Raw genomic sequence first — 17,554 nt, 5'->3', positions numbered from 1 at the left:
CTGTAATTTCACGCTACTGAAGATTTATGGGCGATGTCCTATAGGTAAAAATAAAGTGTGCACAATTAGCACTTAAAGGTACTTTGCAATCTGATTTTCAGGTATTCTATCTAATAAATGTTATTTTACTCATTAAACCACATGCTGTCTCCCTGCCTGTTTGCCCACCCGTTTAGGTCAAATAGCTAGCATTGAGGTATGTAGAAAGGCATAGATGTCAAAATCGTCGAGAGTAACTGATCCATCTTCACAATTCCAGAAACATTTTGACTTATCTTCTTGCTAAGTACGGATAAGTCCTGAAATGGACACCTAACTTAAGCTTTTAGTCACCTGTCCTATTGATGGAATTCCTATCATATTTTCCTTTTGAAGTGCCGTGGAATATTTCACTACAATAAAACAATGCTATCCAAATGGAGAATGTTGTGGAATGAAACATTTGTTTGTATAATTGCAAAAATAATGTGATTGTGTAGCTGTTTGTACAGGTAAAATGAATGGATCATAATTCTCAGTACATTAATTCTAAAAAGGGTACTTGCCTACAAATTGCAGAAGGTAGAATTTCTGTTTTCTATACCTTTAAATGTGCTGCATCTGCATGGTTTCATTTTTTTTTCTGTACTACATATTCATGTAACAGTTGGATACACTCCTTATTCCAAAGAAGCTGGTAGTGCTTTAAGCTTGGTTTACAATTCAATCTAGATAACAAGTACTGTGGCCTAGCAACCAAGTTACCTGTTTTTGCTCTTTGATAGGCAGGTTTCCATGTCCTTCAGTTCACCTTGGCAATTGAACAACATGATGAATTCTCCTGCCTTGGTTTGTCTTGCAGATTCTGTTATCATTTACACTTATGCCAGCAAAAAAGGTGTTTTGGTAGTGGAGCTATTGTTCCTACAATCCTGTGCAGAAATTGGCATATGTTGACAAGGTGTAGCTGAACCATAAATTGTGTCTTTCCATCCAAGGATTCCATCAGGCAATGTTCTTGTGGGTATAATTCAGCAAGCATTGAATAAAATGTTTTGGAGTGGAATATGCTTGGTTTTGTTTTTAAAGCTATTTTTTTCCAGTGATAATTTTTAAACCTGCTTCGTTTCAGTGTCAACCAGGTTAGACAGTAAATGTTGAAACTACCTTAAATCCCATGTATATATTTGTTCCATAATAAATGTTCGTGCTGTGATGCTGTGCCAAACAAGGACGGCTGATGTTTTCAAAAGGCATACAGCAGAAGCTTATTTGCATGCAGCCAACCACTGAATGCGGTTGTTTTTTTGGCTGACTTTCAAAAACCAGCTGGTGCTAATTGCATTGCTAGAAGAAAATGTTTCATGACAATCAAAGAATTTAAAGATAGGAAGATGAGTTTAATGTCATCAGTAATTAGATAATAAAGCTGGATTTTTGCCATTGATATTGAATCCCACCTCCAGAAAGACTTATTTCAACCAAGGGCAGGCTAGTTGTCAGCAAATGCAAGTTGTCAACAGCATATACAGCGGCATCTAGCATGCAGACAGGATGAGGTTTACACTGCACTCAGCTGACATGTTGAAACAGCACTGACAAGCATTTAGTAGGTACAAATCTGAAAGCATTTTGCACAAAATGTAGCATAGCCAGGAATGCTTGGGTGTTAACTTCTAGTTATTTTTGATATCAGTCTCTTGTGGATCAGGAAAATGCTCAGTAATTGTTGCTTTGTTGCAATGTATTGCATTACAATAGAAAACTACTGCATACGTTCTGAAATAGTTGGCCGAGAAAATGGCGTCATAAGGTGGCTGTTTGTTAAAGGGATACTGCAACCTTTGTAAACACAGTAAGAAAGCCAATTAACAAATACGTCATTGGACGAGATACCTTTTTAAACTGAAGTTCAAAATGACATTAGTTTGATCTCATGGAGTTGTGCTTTTTGACCAGACAGTGTGGTAAAAAGATTCTACAGATGTGTGATTGGCTTTCAGTTTTGTTCTGCCTCTTAATGGTTAAGTTTTATTATTCATAAAATGGTAAGTTTTAATGATACCTTTTGAATAACATTCAAGTTTTAAAATATTTTTTGATTTTCATAAAATGATGAGTAATATAATTGACATCTAAACACTGATTCCCTGTGATGTGAAATTAGAGAACAATTTCTTTTTTAATGTTTTGGAATTTGAGCATTTTAATGCTCTTATATAAATTGAAAGCTTTGAAAGCATTCCTGCTAAAGCAGGAGGTCATGAATTTAATCCCTACATAAATTATGAACTGATACTGCAGGATTGCTATTTGACATCAGTGTTCCAGAGCGAAGAACAAAGAAAAGTAATGATTCCCATTGATTATTGTGTAGTAGCTTAAGCCTTGTTTAAATAAATGCATCTATGCATTTTTGTAGGGAACACAATGTAATCTCCATAATAATAAAGAGCCTTCAAATGAGTCTTGCTTGTATTTGATAAATGGCCAAAAGTTTTGTGCTTGAAAGTTATCCACATTTCTTTTTGCTGGGAGAGGGGAAAATGTCATAAAGAAAATGAAGAAATGCAAGGAAGAGTAGAAGAGCAGACTCAGCCTGAATGTAAAGAAAAACTATTCTATAACCAATGCCTCTGCCAAGAACCAAGGGCACCGGCAATTTTACAAGGTAAGGGCCTGTCCAGGTAAAAGATCAGTCATAATCAGAAAAGAGCCACAATAAGCAAGGAGATCAAAAGTTGAAATTTACAATATTTTGAAGTAAGATTCTGATTCCTGGAGTTACTGTGTTTGTTTTTGGGATGGATTCAAATGATCATCTAATTTGGGACCCCCATTCATCCAGCTATGCAGTCTTCCATTATTTGAATTCAGTCAGTGAAGGAAACAAAAAAAACGATGGAAAGCTCTCTCCTCCTTATCCTCTACCTGACCCAGATGTCTTCAATTCCTCTTAAACTGTTTCTGTTCAACAGGGTACTTGCATTGGTGGTAATTGAGGGTTAGTTGTCTCATTTTTATGATACGATAACTATAATGAAAGGAGTTATTTCTGATATTTCTGCTTTCCTACCAAGCCATTATTTACCTAGTTGTTGTAGTAACTGCCCCATTCTTGAAATGTTCCATCTTGCTTCAGGAGAACAATTTTAACCCTTGTTGAAATAACCATCATGAGAACATGATTTCATTTGGGCTGCTTCAATGAAAATTCTTTTTGATAGCTTGAATTTTCTGAGTACACAAATCTGTTCAGTTTGATACTGTTATCTGCTCAACAATTAATGTCTTAGAAATAAATATTTATGTAGAATTGTAATATAGATGAAAAATGTGTAAATTGGCCTCTTGATACTGACTGATCTGACATTCAATAAGAATATCACTAATGAAATCTTGGCCTCCACATGCTCTGCATTCTGTTTTGACTTCCAAATGATGTGAAAGCTTGTCATTCTCCCCTTAGAAAATACTTAATGTCTATATAGCTTTCTAGGATGAAAAATTCCAGGAAGTCTGAGAAGAAATTCGACGTTCGTGGTCTTGATGGGTGATCCCTTATTTTGAAATTGTCCCCTCAAGTTTGAGATGATCACACAAAGAGAAATATACAATAATTTCACCATCACAATCTCAATTTTGTTCAGAATTGTGTGTTGTAACTTAGATGTTGAACAGAATGGGCCTAAAACAAAATCAATATTCTGTCAGTGCAGCACCCTTTTTGGTACAGGACTCAACCTGATAAACATTATCTGCTTTATCTCCAATGTGGCATTTTACTCCTTCAGTAAGGGGACTAACATTCGATATAGCTAATGATCCTCTCATCCTAACTCGGGTTTTTGTTATCTAATTCCTGAAACAAATCATTATATGACCTTCAGTGCCTCGAACTATTCGTCTTTCATAAACTTTTAATTATACAGCATCTTAATGATGTCTTCTGGGGTGGGGGGAAACAAAATAAATGACATCTATTGTTTCTTTTTCCACTCTTGTTTTATCTTCAAAGAACTGGAAATAATGCATTAAATGTTCCTTCTCCAAAAACCATAGGGTTTGCTTGATTGCCATAATTTCCTAAATGTTAGAATAATGAGCATTCTGAAGGAAGATCATTCAGTATATTGTCCACACTGACAAGTTTCACTCCTGACCTCTTCTGTAGTCTTTTGAAATGTTTCATGATTGTGTTTATCTGCCTCTCTTGAAGGGCACAATGGAATCTGACTTCACTGTATCTGTAGGCAGTGCATTCCAGGTTCAAACACTATTTTGTACCTGACACCTCTAATCCTTGGACCTTCCAAAGCCCATTCTGTTCAAGACCCTCTGATTTCTCCTCCTCTTCAAAGAAAATAACCCCACTAATCTGTATTTGGATTTATTGCTGTTCAATTCAGGAACTGTTCTCATAAATCTTATAACCATTTACGGCACAGAAACAGGCCAGTTTGGCCCTACTAGTCCATGTCAAACATCTTCTCCCACCTAGTCCCACTGACCCCCATTTGGCCGATAACCCTCCACACCTCTCCCGTTCAGACACCTATCCAACCTTTCCTTGAATATTAACATCGAGCTCGCTTCTACCACCACTGCCAGAAGTTCATTCCATACCCCCACCACTCTCTGCGTGAAGAAATTCCCTTAAACTTTTCCCCTTTTACTCTGAATCCATGCCCTCTTGTTTGAATCTCCCTACTCTCAGTGGAAAAAACCTATCCACATTGACTCTATCTGTCCCCCTTATAATTTTGAATACCTCTTTCAAATCACCCCTCAGCCTTCTATGTTCCAGGGAATAAAGTCCCATCCTGCTCAACCTTTCCCTGTAACTCAAACCCTGAAACCTTGGCAACATTCTTGTAAACCTCCTCTGCTCTCTCTCTATACTGCATACGATATTCCAAATTTGGCCTCACCAATGCCTTGAACAATTTCAACATAACATCCCAACTCCTGTATTCTATGCTCTGATTTATGAAAGCCAACATACTAAATGTCTTCTTCACCACCCTATCAACATGTGATTCAATCTTTCCTGGACCCCTCTCATCCTCATATCCTGCTTCCAATGTGGTAATCAGAAATAAACGGACTCGGAGGACTTTCTTGCTTTTCGTGTATATTTTGTTCACGGCTTTCTCCCCCTTCCCAGCCACTTTCAATGATTAGTACCGGAACCCTTGGGGGACGGTGTGTTCTGAATTTTGGATTTTTCCAGATTTTGGAAAGCCAGAATTGTGCTGCCATATCCACCCCCACCCCCTTCCACTCGCGCTGCCGGTCTCTCGCCCGCCCGACTCGCACTGGATTCGCCTCCAGCGCTACCGCAGCCTTCTCAGCCGCGTAGCCTTCTGTCCAAACTATCGGCACCCCAAGCTCCGGATCCAAACTTATGGCATGATCAGGAAGCCTTTGGTTCCATCTCACATTCTGTTTCCGATAACTGGTACCCCTTCAGCCAGACTCCAGCAGTCAAGTCAGTCTCTTGACTCCTGGTGCCTGCAGTCTGTATGGATTTCTCACTTCGCCTCATCAACTGTCCACTGCCTGTGTGTACTTCAGCCTTCGAGCCCCTCACTACCACTGTGGTCACCGTCCCATGGGGTCATATCCTTTGCAAACATGGGGTGGTCTCCCCGTTTTCTGGTGCCCTGTGCCAGTCCCCTGCCTCCTCGGAATCTGCAACCCCTTGGGCCCAGGCCATACGGTTACAGGATTTTGAAATAAACCACCATCTGGTTCCTTAATGGGCCATTTTAAAGCCTGTACAGAACCAAGAGCAATCGGACTAGGTGGTTGGACCCCACGGGAGAGTGCTGTCTATCTGTTGCAGCAGCTCCCGTAGCGCTGCAGTTTTTCTTTCCCCAAAGGAGATAGAATGAAGCAGTAGGTTTTCAATAGGTTGTAGAGTTTCATCTTGGCAGTTTGATTGGCTTAAATTTTATCTCTCCCTAACATTGTAACGAAAATTGTTGAGAATGAGTTGTGCCTGCAGAACTCAATGAATGTCTGAATTTAACAAGGAGAAAACCGTGTCCAAAAGGGCAGAAAGAATAGCTGCAATTGTTCTTTAAAATTATTCTCTGGCAATGCCTGTTAGACTCTTATAAAGTCTGAAGTAGTTTAACTTAGTTTGAATTTTGAGGATTTCACACTGTGGAGTATCCAAAAAAATTGATTTTTGCCTATTGCTATGTAATATTTCATCAGATCACCAATAGTATGATCTCTAATTGCAGCTCTAGTTAATTTTTATTTTGTTCAGGGATCATAAATTTTAAGTATGTTATTTAAAGTTGTATCAAAACAAGTTGATGGAAATGAATTAGTTTGCAGAATTTTTAAATGACATGGAACTGCATAGTGCCATATTTTAGTTGCTGTAAATGATTACTTCTGCTTTTGTTCTTTTCCAGATCTAAGCCACACTGGTTTGGGAACTCATTATGAAAATTCGCACTGGGGTCAATCCCCCTTTAGAAGTGAACCAAACAGCCTCTGGGATAAAGTGATAATAGACGGAAGTGACAAAGAGGCTTGGCCTTCCATTTCTGGAAACGAGACTGAAACTGCCTCAGAATGCACAGAGACTGACTCTGCCTCAAACTGTGGCTCTGACACTAATAGTATGGCTACAGGGAGTGCACCAGGCAACTTCAATGGACAGAATAAAACTTGCAATAATGGCGGTAATGGGGCACTTGTCCAAAGCAGTTCAAACCAGAGTGCCATTGGAGGTGGAGCAAATGGTGGAAATGGAAATTCGTCCAGGGTGTGGGCTGTTGCCTCGGGGTCTGCACCCGGTATAGGCCACTGCTCTGCTACCAGTGGAACTGGAAAGATGGATAGCATTGTGAGTGTAAATCCAAACTGTTGGGGCACTTCTACATCCACTGCTGGCATTAACCTGAATCTTAATCCTAATGCCAACCCAGCAGCTTGGCCTGTTGTTGGGCAAGATATTCAAGGAACTGTAGGAGGAAATGCTTTGACTGTTTGTAGTCCCAGTAATTCCATTGATCAGAATCTCGGCCACTCCAATAATGGTCCGACAGGTACATTGAATACCTGGGGAAATTTGCTGCAGCAGGAAAGCACAGAAATACAAACATCCACTTCACAGAATGTGTCTTTCAGCATACAACCTCAGAACCTTAACAATGATGGACCAAATAACACTAACCCCACAAACTCCTCACCAAACCCAGTCAATGCAATCCAAGCAAATGGACGGCCTCATGTTTCTGTACCAGGAGGCTGGGCAATGACTGTAAGCATGGGTGCAATAAACCCATCCCATCTTCAAAACCTTCCTGGTGCCAATGGGCAATCTGCAGTTTCTCAGCTCAGTGGAGGTAATGGCGAAGGGATGAACAATTCTTCTTGCAACTCCGTGTGGGGAGTGCCACACACTAATCCTACAGCCGCCAATGGTAACTCTGGATTTAGTCAGGGGAATGGAGACACTGTGAATTCTGCATTAAGTTTAAGTGCTAAGCAAACATTAGCAAACAATTCTAATAGTGCTATAGAAAAGGATGGTGGAAGCAATGCTTGGGACTCTGGTCCCCCTACCAGTCCTGGGGTACTGCCATGGACGAGGGCTGGCACCATTGGGGGCTTGCACTCTGGTCCCAGTAACAATGGAACCTGGGGTAACACATCATCCAACAGGAACACCAGCAATGGTGTGAATGGAGAATGGGGCAAACCCTCAAACCAGCATTCTACTAATGAAGCAGATAGTAATGGAAAAGGATCATGTGCATGGGAGGGCCTTTGTGTTAGTAGCCAAACTCCTGTTTTGCAACAGAATAATGAACAAATTAACTCTTGGGTGAAACCTTCTGAATTGGGTACCACTGGTAGTGAAGGAAGTAATGAAAGTGGTGGTAGCCATCATGAAGGGAGCACTGGAAGGAATGGAGGAAGACATGGTGGCAGCCGGCGAAAGAACGACAAAGGAATAATTGAACAACAAGGGCTGGTCCAGAATGTTGTATTAAAGTCTGATCACGATCCTAGAGTTTTGTGTAATACTGGATGGGGCCAGACGCCAGTAAAGCAGAACATTTCTTGGGAAATTCAAGAATCTCCTAGGTCTGAGAGAAAAAATGACAATGGAACTGAGGCTTGGGGTTCAGCTATTGCCCACTCTTCAAGCTCAGGGGGAAGAAGTGATGGGTCCACTATGAGCAGTACTAATACCTCTACAGTATCTGGGTGGGGAAACCATCCACCAACACTCATGTCCAGTAATACAGGTTGGAATGATAAAGTATCTAATGGCCAAGGGGGATGGGGGGATTCTGCAAATTCTAATGCTGCTGCCACAGCCAAAAGTGGTCATGCCTGGGGTGGAGTTTCGAGCCAGGAGGAGAAGCCACCCATTTGGGCGGATTCTCAGAAGCCAAAGCCTCAGCACTGGGCTGAAGGGCAGAAAACTAATCAAGGCTGGACATCAGGAGGTGGAGTGATAGGGGGGGGTGGTGGTGGTGGTGGTGGAGGAGGGGATTGGACTGATTCTTCCACAGGACCTTTAGCTGAAGGAAAGAAAAATGGGTCTAGTTGGGATAGTGAAAATAACCGATCTATGCCTAATTGGAATGAGACTACCAGATCACAGACCAGTGGATGGAGTAATGGTACTACCAACAAGCCAAACCCAAATACAGGCTGGGGAGAGCCTTCAAAGTCAAATGCATCACAGAACTGGGGAAATAAACCTCAAGATAATAATGCTGGCACCTGGGGAGGGGCTGCTTCTGTTAAACAGACTAATTCAGGTTGGGTTGGTGGACCTTTGTCAACAAAACAGAAGGACAATGAACCTACAGGCTGGGAAGAGCCTTCTCCACCATCAATTCGCCGCAAAATAGAGATAGACGATGGTACCTCAGCTTGGGGAGACCCAACCAATTATAAAAAGGCAGTAAACATGTGGGATAGAAATAATCCTGTGAATCAAAGCAGTAACAATACTGTGACCGAACAGCAACCACCTCCGCCTCATCAATCATCTGCCACACAAAACCGCTCTCCACTACTTGCTCCCGGTAAGACTAGTTTAAAATGATGCGTTTATAAACGTGGGAATTGAGTGAATATCTGCAAAAGAAAATAGTATCTGAAAATTTGTAATTTTCTTTTCTAATACAAGAAAGAAATGCACTGTTATTTGATGATCTATAAGCTTACTCATGCAATACTGAAGTAATTTTTGACACTTCTTTTCAAACACTGATCACAGTTCTTTTCAAAACTTTTGTCTGAAAATGAAGAAGGCAAATGACTTGTTCTGAATGTTTGTTTCAGAATTAAAGGTCATGTGGACCCAGATAAAGAGTTAAAATGCTGGAAATGCCATACAAGTCATTAATATTGGGGTGGGGAGGTTGGGGTGGAGGGAGGTGTTGACAACAGATACTGAAACAGGAAAAAGCCATTCAGTAAGTTTGTGGTTGATCTTCTTCCTCTTCGACAACTTCCTGCACTAATTGATAGTCCTTGATTCTTGTAATATCTTAAAATCTATCTTGCTCTGCCTTGAATATACCGTGACTGCTCCGGCATCATCCTTTGTGGTAGAGAATGCCAAAGATTCACAATATTTAAGTGAAGATTTTTTTTGGAGACTGACAACCATTTTTCTCTTCTCCCTCCCTGTAATGTCTCAGATTGCTTCATCTCCTGTTGGGTACTGTAATTCTTCCCCCTTTATTTTCCTTCTCTTTTCCCCCCCGCCCCCCCCCCCCTCACTTTCCCCCATGCAAGTCCTTCCATGCACTCCTCTTCGAAAAACCTCCTCCCTTGAGGAGGAAAATCTGATGTACATGGTGTTTCAGAAGTGGTCTCACCTGCCCCTATATAACTGCCAAAACGGATGTTGTTAGTCCTGCAGAAAATGTGAAAATTTGCATGCATTATTTTCTATTTTCAATACTTTTTGCTCAACTGCTGTGGCTTCCAGGGAAAATGGACAGGCTGCATCCTCCCAACTCTTTGCAGCTCAACTTTGTTGTCAATTAGTATAATTTGCTGATTTAACATTAATAGCATTTGTCTTCCTTCACATGCTCCTCCTGAGTATTTGTAGCATTTTGTTTCTAATTTCAACGCCTGAAGTATTTTGTTATTGCGTTATTTTGTTATTGTGCTGGATGTTGGCATTAAGTATCACGAGTCAAATGCCGCCCCTTATTTTACCTTTTTTGAATCTCTGAAACAGCAGGAATATTTGAGAGATTCTGACAATAGGTATACAAAATGAGATTACAAATCAGAAAATAATGCTCAATAGTATTTCAGCCCTAAATATATCAAAAATATCTGCAGCATCTGGGTTGATACCAAAACATTCATGTTGGCATGTATGAAAAATTTAATTTTGTCAGAAATAATTCTTGCAAAATTATATTTTTCATGTATTTTCTCTGCTCATTTGTCAAATGTGTAACTGTGGCTGTTTAATGTGCTCTTTGTACTTTGTAATTCAAGATTCAAATTTGTAAATGGAAATCAAATAGAAAATAGTTAATCCCAATACCATTAAATTGTGCTGCCATTCCATATAGCAGTAGTATTCTAAATATTTCTACCCTTACATTTTTGTGTACTCTTGGCTAATTAATTTTTAAAATATTTTTGCCTCATTGCATTTAATTCCACAAACTTTTGGAATCAAGTATTTGTAAAAATAAAAATTTAGACCTTGTTCATTAGGTTATTTAACAAATTCTATGCGAAAGAATGGTTGTCAATTCCAAAATATTGCTGTCCCCTAACTTTTTTGAAGTGAGAGGATTGGTCTTAAGGGGAAAAGTCAAAAATTTGCATCCCATGTAATTTGTTGTTAAAATAGAATTTGAATAACAACATTCAATTGCTATAATTAATGGTTTTCATGACTAATTTCTCATGCTTACTGTCTATGATTACAAGTATCTTGTTTAATAATAACTATTTGCATGTCAGTTGCTCAATTACTGCTCAATACTTAACACATGGATTTTCATGCACTTAACATCAATTAAATTTGTACATTTATTACCAATTCCAAAAAGAGCACCATCAATGAGCATGTGTCTGAAATAGATCATCTCTCCTTTCCTATAAATGTACAGTTTTAAAAATTGTTTACCTTTCAATTTGTGTTTGGTTATAAAGGAACTGGCTAGAACAGAACACTACAGCACAGTACAGGCCCTTCAGCCCTCAATGTTGTGCAAACCCATATATTCCTTTTTTAAAAAAAAAAGTATTAAACCCTCTCCTTCCCGTAACCCATATTTCAGCCTCCACCACCATCCCTGGCAAGGCATTCCAGGCACCTACAACTCTGTGTTTATATATTTTAAAAAAAAACTTACTCTGATGTCTCCCCTCAAGTTCCCTCCCTTAACTTTATACTCGTGTCCTCTGGTATTTGCTATTCCTGCCCTAGGAAACAGGCACTGGCTGTCCACCCTATCTAAGCCTCTCATTATCTTGTAGACTGCTATTAAGTCTTCTCTCATCCTTCTACACTCCAAAGAAAAAAAAATCCCAGCTCTGCTCATAAGACTAATTTTCCAATCCAGGAAAGATTCTGGTAAATCTCCTCTATACCATCTCCATAGCTTCCACATCCTTCCTATAATGAGGTGACCAGAACTGATTGTGGTCTCACCAGAGATTTTGTAGAGTTGCAACATGACCTCACTACTCTTGAATTCAACCCCCCTATTAATGAAGTCCAGCATCTCATGGGCCTTTTAAACAATCCTATCAACCTGTGTGGCAATCTTGAGAGATGTGTGGATTTGGACCCAAAAGTCCCTCTGTTCATCCACACTCTTAAGTAACAGAACATTAACCCTGTACTCAGCCTTCTGATTTGTCCTTCCAAAATGCATCACTTCACACTTATCCAGATTGACACCCATCTGCCACTTTTCAGCCCAACTCTGCATCCTGTCTATATCCTTTTGTAACTTTCAACAACCTTCAATCAATCAACAACTCCTCCAGCCTCCGTATCATCTGCAAACTTACTGACTCATCCTTCCGCCTCTTCATTCTGGACATTTATAAAAATCACAGAGTAGGGAGTTCCAGAACAGATCCTTAGCGGTACTCTACTAGTCACTGATCTTCAAAAAGAATACTTTCCTTCCACTACTACTCTCTGCAAGCCATTTTTTTTATCCATACAGCCAAGGTTCCATGGATCCCATGGAAGCTACTTGACAATAAGTTATTTTTGTATCATTGGGCAATATTGGGAGTGTATTATGTAATGGAATTGCAATTCATCAAGAATTACCAGCATACAGCAAAATTTAGCCATATTTACTGCAGAACAAAATAGTGACAACTCTGTCAAAACAACCTGGATAATGGTGTGGTGATTGTTGCTTTATTAAGTCACTTAATTGTAATCATTCACTGTCGAGATGAGCTATGTTCATTGCTATTTCTGCCTCCTTTAAAACCTTCGCTGCAGATGAGAACAATATTCTGTTCTTTTCTAGTTTAACACGTGGCTATGATTTAAGTACTATGGTTTTATTTTCCAAAAAATGGATCTTGATGACTGTATTGTGCAAATGTTGCATGAATTTGTGGATATCAATGAAATTATTTGCACAGGTGTCCTTGAGAAGGTTCAAGCAATCCAATTTCTTTAGGGCTAACTTAGGTCTCATTATTATTCAAAATCAAATAGCGGAGTAGACATGATTGACCTAATGGTCTAATTCTGCTCCTATGTCTTTTGGTCAATTAACACCTTTCAATTTTTGGGGTTTTTTTTTAATGGCAGCATGCTCATTATATAACAGAGATACAGTGATATCGTATTGCATTCTGTTCCTTGACCTTGGTTGAATTGACAGTCAAATATATAGGCAAAGTAAATAGTGACCTGTGTCTGACTAATTTCCAAGAATGTGTATTCCTGCTGCATATTATGTTAGTGTGTGTAAATCTGCCTTGAACTACAATTTATACAATGGCAAATAGAAGTTCTTTGAAATAAATTGCATGGAAATTTGCAATTGTCTTTTGAAAGACACAGCAGGTTGATATAAAATGGTAACAAGAAAATTACAGAAAGGATCAACTTTTTTGGAATAGAATATAAACTATAATATTCAAATCAAATGAGTATTTTTGATAATTAGGAGGCAAAATATCAGTTGAAGTAAAGTTGCCGACATGGATGCAGTTTGAGATTGATCTTTTTGCCCCCTTGTGGCTACCTACTTCAATGTGCTAAGGTTAAGTATTCTGTGTTCAGCTTGATTTAAATAGCTTTAGCATATTATAAGAAATTAAAATCTAAAATTTGAATTGAAAAGCTGAAAGGAGATTTGATCTTAAAATCTTTTGTACTTGTTGAATCAGAAAGTAGACTATATTTGGAGCAAGCTGCCAGAGGTACCTTTAGAAGCAGGTTCATTTACAATTTTCACAAGACATTTGGACAGATAGATGAATGGGAAATGCTTGAAAGGATCGGAGACAAATGCAGGTAAATGGGACTAGCCCAGAATGCCAACTTTGTCGGCGTGGATGAGATGGGCTAGAGGGACTGTTCTGAACTGTATGATTCTAATCTTAATGTTTTACGTGTTCAGTATATTGTAATTTTTCCTTCCACTAAAATTGAAAATGAAGCCGAGCTGCAGAATCTATTGGACTGGATCATGTGGTCCCTTTTCTTGGAATCAATCTCCACACTCACCTGTGGTCATTGGTCCTCTGTTTCCTGAAGTTCATCTTACTGGTCTGAACAGTGACTGGGTCTTTGGCTCAGTACAATTCTTCAAGTGTCTTGAATAGGCCAGATAACTGATAAAGTTAAAGCTGATCTGCCAATTATGTAACCTGCAAATATTTTAATGTGCTTTTAGGTATTCCTAGTATTTGGATATTTTATAAATGATCAAAATTGAAATAAACAATTTAAAATTTAAATATGCAGCAAAATATAATTCAGGATTTGTAAAATTATTTTGTTCAAGTTTATATACAATTCCTAATTGGGTCTGAGGAAGGTCTAACACAGCACAGGGTTTGAGATTATTTTCAGGAAGAGTGGACTGTATATCGGAGTATCTTGAACACTCCAGTGGTAAAGGAAACTTGCAAAAGGGCATCCATCATCATGGTACCCAAGAGGAGTGTGAGCTGCCTCAATGACTTTTGCCCAGTAGCACTAATTTCTGCGATAAAATACTTTGAGAGGCTGATCCTGGCCAGAATTAACATGTACCTAGGCAAAGATCTAGCCTCGCAGCAATTTGTTTATCCTCACAATCGCTCCACAGCAGATGCAATATCGCTGGCTCTGGATCACCTCAAACAGCAATTCAAGAGGAGTCACGTGATGAAGTAGTGGCCGGTAGGAGAATACCAGCCCTCTCCAGAAAAGAAGAAAAAAAGTGAAGGAAACTCAAAGCTCAAGAAACATAAAACACAACAAATAAAAGATAAAGGTGTGGAGAAAAGAAAAAAAATGGCACCTAAGAAAGAAAAGCCAAAAGCAATGTGAAAAAAGAAGGAAAGACACCAGAAGAGAAAGGAGAAGGCTTTACCTGCATGAAGAAGCAGGGATCCGCCGTGGACAGAGGAACCCACTCCCTGAGGTTAGTGGAGACCCCACAGGGTCGTGACCGCGGGACTGCAAAAATGGCTCACTGAGCCAAACAGAGGTGCACAATGCACACAACAAGGAAAAGGAGAACTCCGATGGGAGGGGGGCCCAGCTGTGGAGTGAACCTACACAGCACGACCAGCCGAGAGATGCCCGACAGCAGGGCTCTCAGCTGGAAGAAGAGGAAAGCAATGGAAAAGGGAGTGATGAGAAAGAAAAACAGCAGCAGGAGGCCCAACAGATAACTAGCCCAGAAGAAGAGGACCAACATCAAGAAGCCATGAAAAATAACACCCAACAAACTGAGGCAAGCAGCTCAACAAGAAAGTCAGAAGAGACACAGATACAAGGAAGAGAAGTAGAAGACACAAACCCAAGAGCAGGCACAGAAGAAGAAGAAGAAAAAGAACACTTATCTCTGCACAGAGGAATAGAAGGTAAAATGAATGGACAGGACATAGATTTTTAAAAAAATTCAAGAGCAAATGAAAGCATTAAAAGAATGGTTGACACTAGAATTTAGTGAAATGAAAAGAAAAATGAAAAGTACAGAAGAAAAAGTGAGTAGAATAGAGCTAGTCATAACAGATGTAGGGAAAGGATTAGAAAATGTGGAAGAACGAGTAATGGCTGTAGAAATGGAACTGAACGACTTAAAAAGAAAATTGGAAGAAAGTGACAAAAAATTTAAAGAAACACAAGAGTTGTTAGCTCAGAAGATGGATATAGTGGGAAAACTATAGTAGGTGAAACAATATAAAGATAGTGGGCCTAAAGGAAGATGAAGAAGGCAAAGATGTGAAATAATTTATAAAAGAATGGATCCCGAAGGTCCTGGGAACGACAGAAATGCAGGAAGAAATGGAAATAGAAAGGCACTAGCCCCAAAACCACAGTCACAACAAAAACCAAGATCCGTTTTAGTAAAATTTTTGAGATACACGACAAGAGGCAATGAATAAAATTAGAGAAGACAAAATACCATTGGAGTACAAAGGTCAAAAAAAATTCTACCCAGACATAAGTTTTGAACTCATAAAGAAGAGGAAGGAGTTTAACACAGCAAAATCAATCCTATGGAAAAAACGGCTATAAATTTATGTTAAGATATCCAACAGCTTAAAAGAGTTATCCCAGGGGAGCAAAACAGACTGTTCTCGGATCCGGAGAAAGCACGAGAATATGCAAAACGCCTGCAGGACAGAAAGAGAGATGAAGAGATGTAACAAGAACGAAGAACGGTGACAAACTACACATAAAGATGTAAAAATAATGTATAAGTAAAAACTAAAGAAGGGAAGTAAGGAAGAAGGGGGGAAAAAGAAGAAAAGATAGGGAGCTTTGTTTTAATGTGAAGATAAGTCTTTTCTGGGGGGGGTTGGGTGGGAGAGAATAACAGTCACTGCGAAATCAGTTAACACTTGCGAACAGGTTCTCAGTCCGAATGGAAAGGGGAGTTGTGGTTGCCCGGCAAGGGACAAGGGGTGACTCAGAGGGGGTGGGGGGAAACACTTGGGGTTGAAGGAATTTTAGATGTGGAAGTGGTTGAAGTATTTTATGTTTTAGAAGTGTTGTCATACATTGAGTTCAAAAAAGGAAAACAGAGATGAAAATGGGGGAAAGGTGGTGGTGAGGAAGCGGAAATTAGATGTAAACAGAGTATGAGATGGCCATGTTGAACTATATGGCTATAAATATTAATGGAATACATAACCAAATCAAAAGGAAGAGGCTATTTACTGAAAAAAGAAAAAATAGATATAGCATTCATGCAGTAAACGCATCTAACTGAAGTGGAACATAATAAACTAACGAGAGACTGGGTAGGGCACGTAATGGCAGCATCATATAATTCAAAAGCCAGAGGTGTAGCTATATCAATCAATAAAAATGTACCAATTAAAATAGAGGAGGAAATAATAGATCCAGCAGGGAGATATGTAATGAAGTGTCAGATATATTCAGAATTCTGGAATTTGGTCAATATATATGCACCTAATGAAGAGGATCACAAGTTTATGCAAGATATTTTTTTGAAGATTGTACATACGAAGGGGAATATATTGATAGGAGGGGACATTAACCTTTGGATTCAAAGATGGATAAAACTGGACAAAAGATTAGAAAAAAAGAACAAAGTGGCCAAATTTATAGTTAAATCAATGCAGGAAATCCAACTTTTGGATATATGGAGGAGACAACACCCAAAAGAGAAGGAATACTTATATTGTTCGAGTAGACATAAAACATACTCAAGGATTGACCTGTTCCGGTTGTCAGCCCATATCCAAGGGAGAGTTAGGAAAACGGAATATAAAGCTAGATTGTTATCGGATCATTCACCCCTGTTATTAGCAATAGAACTGGAGGACATCCCACCAAAAACATATAGATGGAGATTAAACTCCATGCTACTTAAAAGACAGGAATTTAGAGAATTTATTGAGCGCCAAATTAAAATGTACTTTGAAATAAATAGGGAATCAGTGAAAGATATAGTTATATTATGGGATGCAATGAAAGCCTTCATTAGAGGGCAGATAAGTTGTGTAACTAAGATGAAAAAGGATTACAATCGAGAAATAGAACAGCTGGAAAGGGAAATAGTAAATACAGAAAAAAGAACTAGCAGCAAAAAAACTATACAACAAAAAGAAGAGAATTGGCGGACAAAAAAATAAAATACAAAACATTACAAACGTATAAGGTAGAGAAGAACATAATGAAGATAAAGCAGGAGTATTATGAGCTAGGAGAAAAATGCACAAAATACTAGCCTGACAGCTTAAAACAGAACAAGCTAAAAGAACAGTATTGGCATCAAGGAAAAAGGACAAACAAATTACATATAACCCAACCGAGATCAATGAAAACTTCAAGGAATTCTATGAACAATTATAATGAACTGAAAATGAAGGGAAA

The 17,554-nt window shown here is 39.0% G+C and overlaps 1 protein-coding gene across 8 annotated transcripts in view; it reads left to right on the top strand.

The window, feature by feature from the left end:
- tnrc6c1 (trinucleotide repeat containing adaptor 6C1) overlaps positions 1-17,554 on the top strand; it is a 142,194-nt gene that overhangs the window by 61,133 nt on the left and 63,507 nt on the right. For 7 of the 8 annotated variants that reach the window (XM_069930290.1, XM_069930289.1, XM_069930286.1 and 4 more), the window contains exon 5: positions 6,411-9,050. In XM_069930290.1, the coding sequence (XP_069786391.1) occupies positions 6,411-9,050 (2,640 nt within the window). Of the gene's footprint in view, positions 1-2,517; positions 2,651-6,410; positions 9,051-17,554 lie in introns of all 8 variants that reach the window. The other variant, XM_069930291.1, reaches the window with a different exon arrangement.

This window comes from Narcine bancroftii, chromosome 3 (genome assembly GCF_036971445.1).
Source record: "Narcine bancroftii isolate sNarBan1 chromosome 3, sNarBan1.hap1, whole genome shotgun sequence".
In the NCBI taxonomy this organism is placed as follows: domain Eukaryota; kingdom Metazoa; phylum Chordata; class Chondrichthyes; order Torpediniformes; family Narcinidae; genus Narcine; species Narcine bancroftii.
This window is presented reverse-complemented; position numbering and strand designations above follow the sequence as displayed.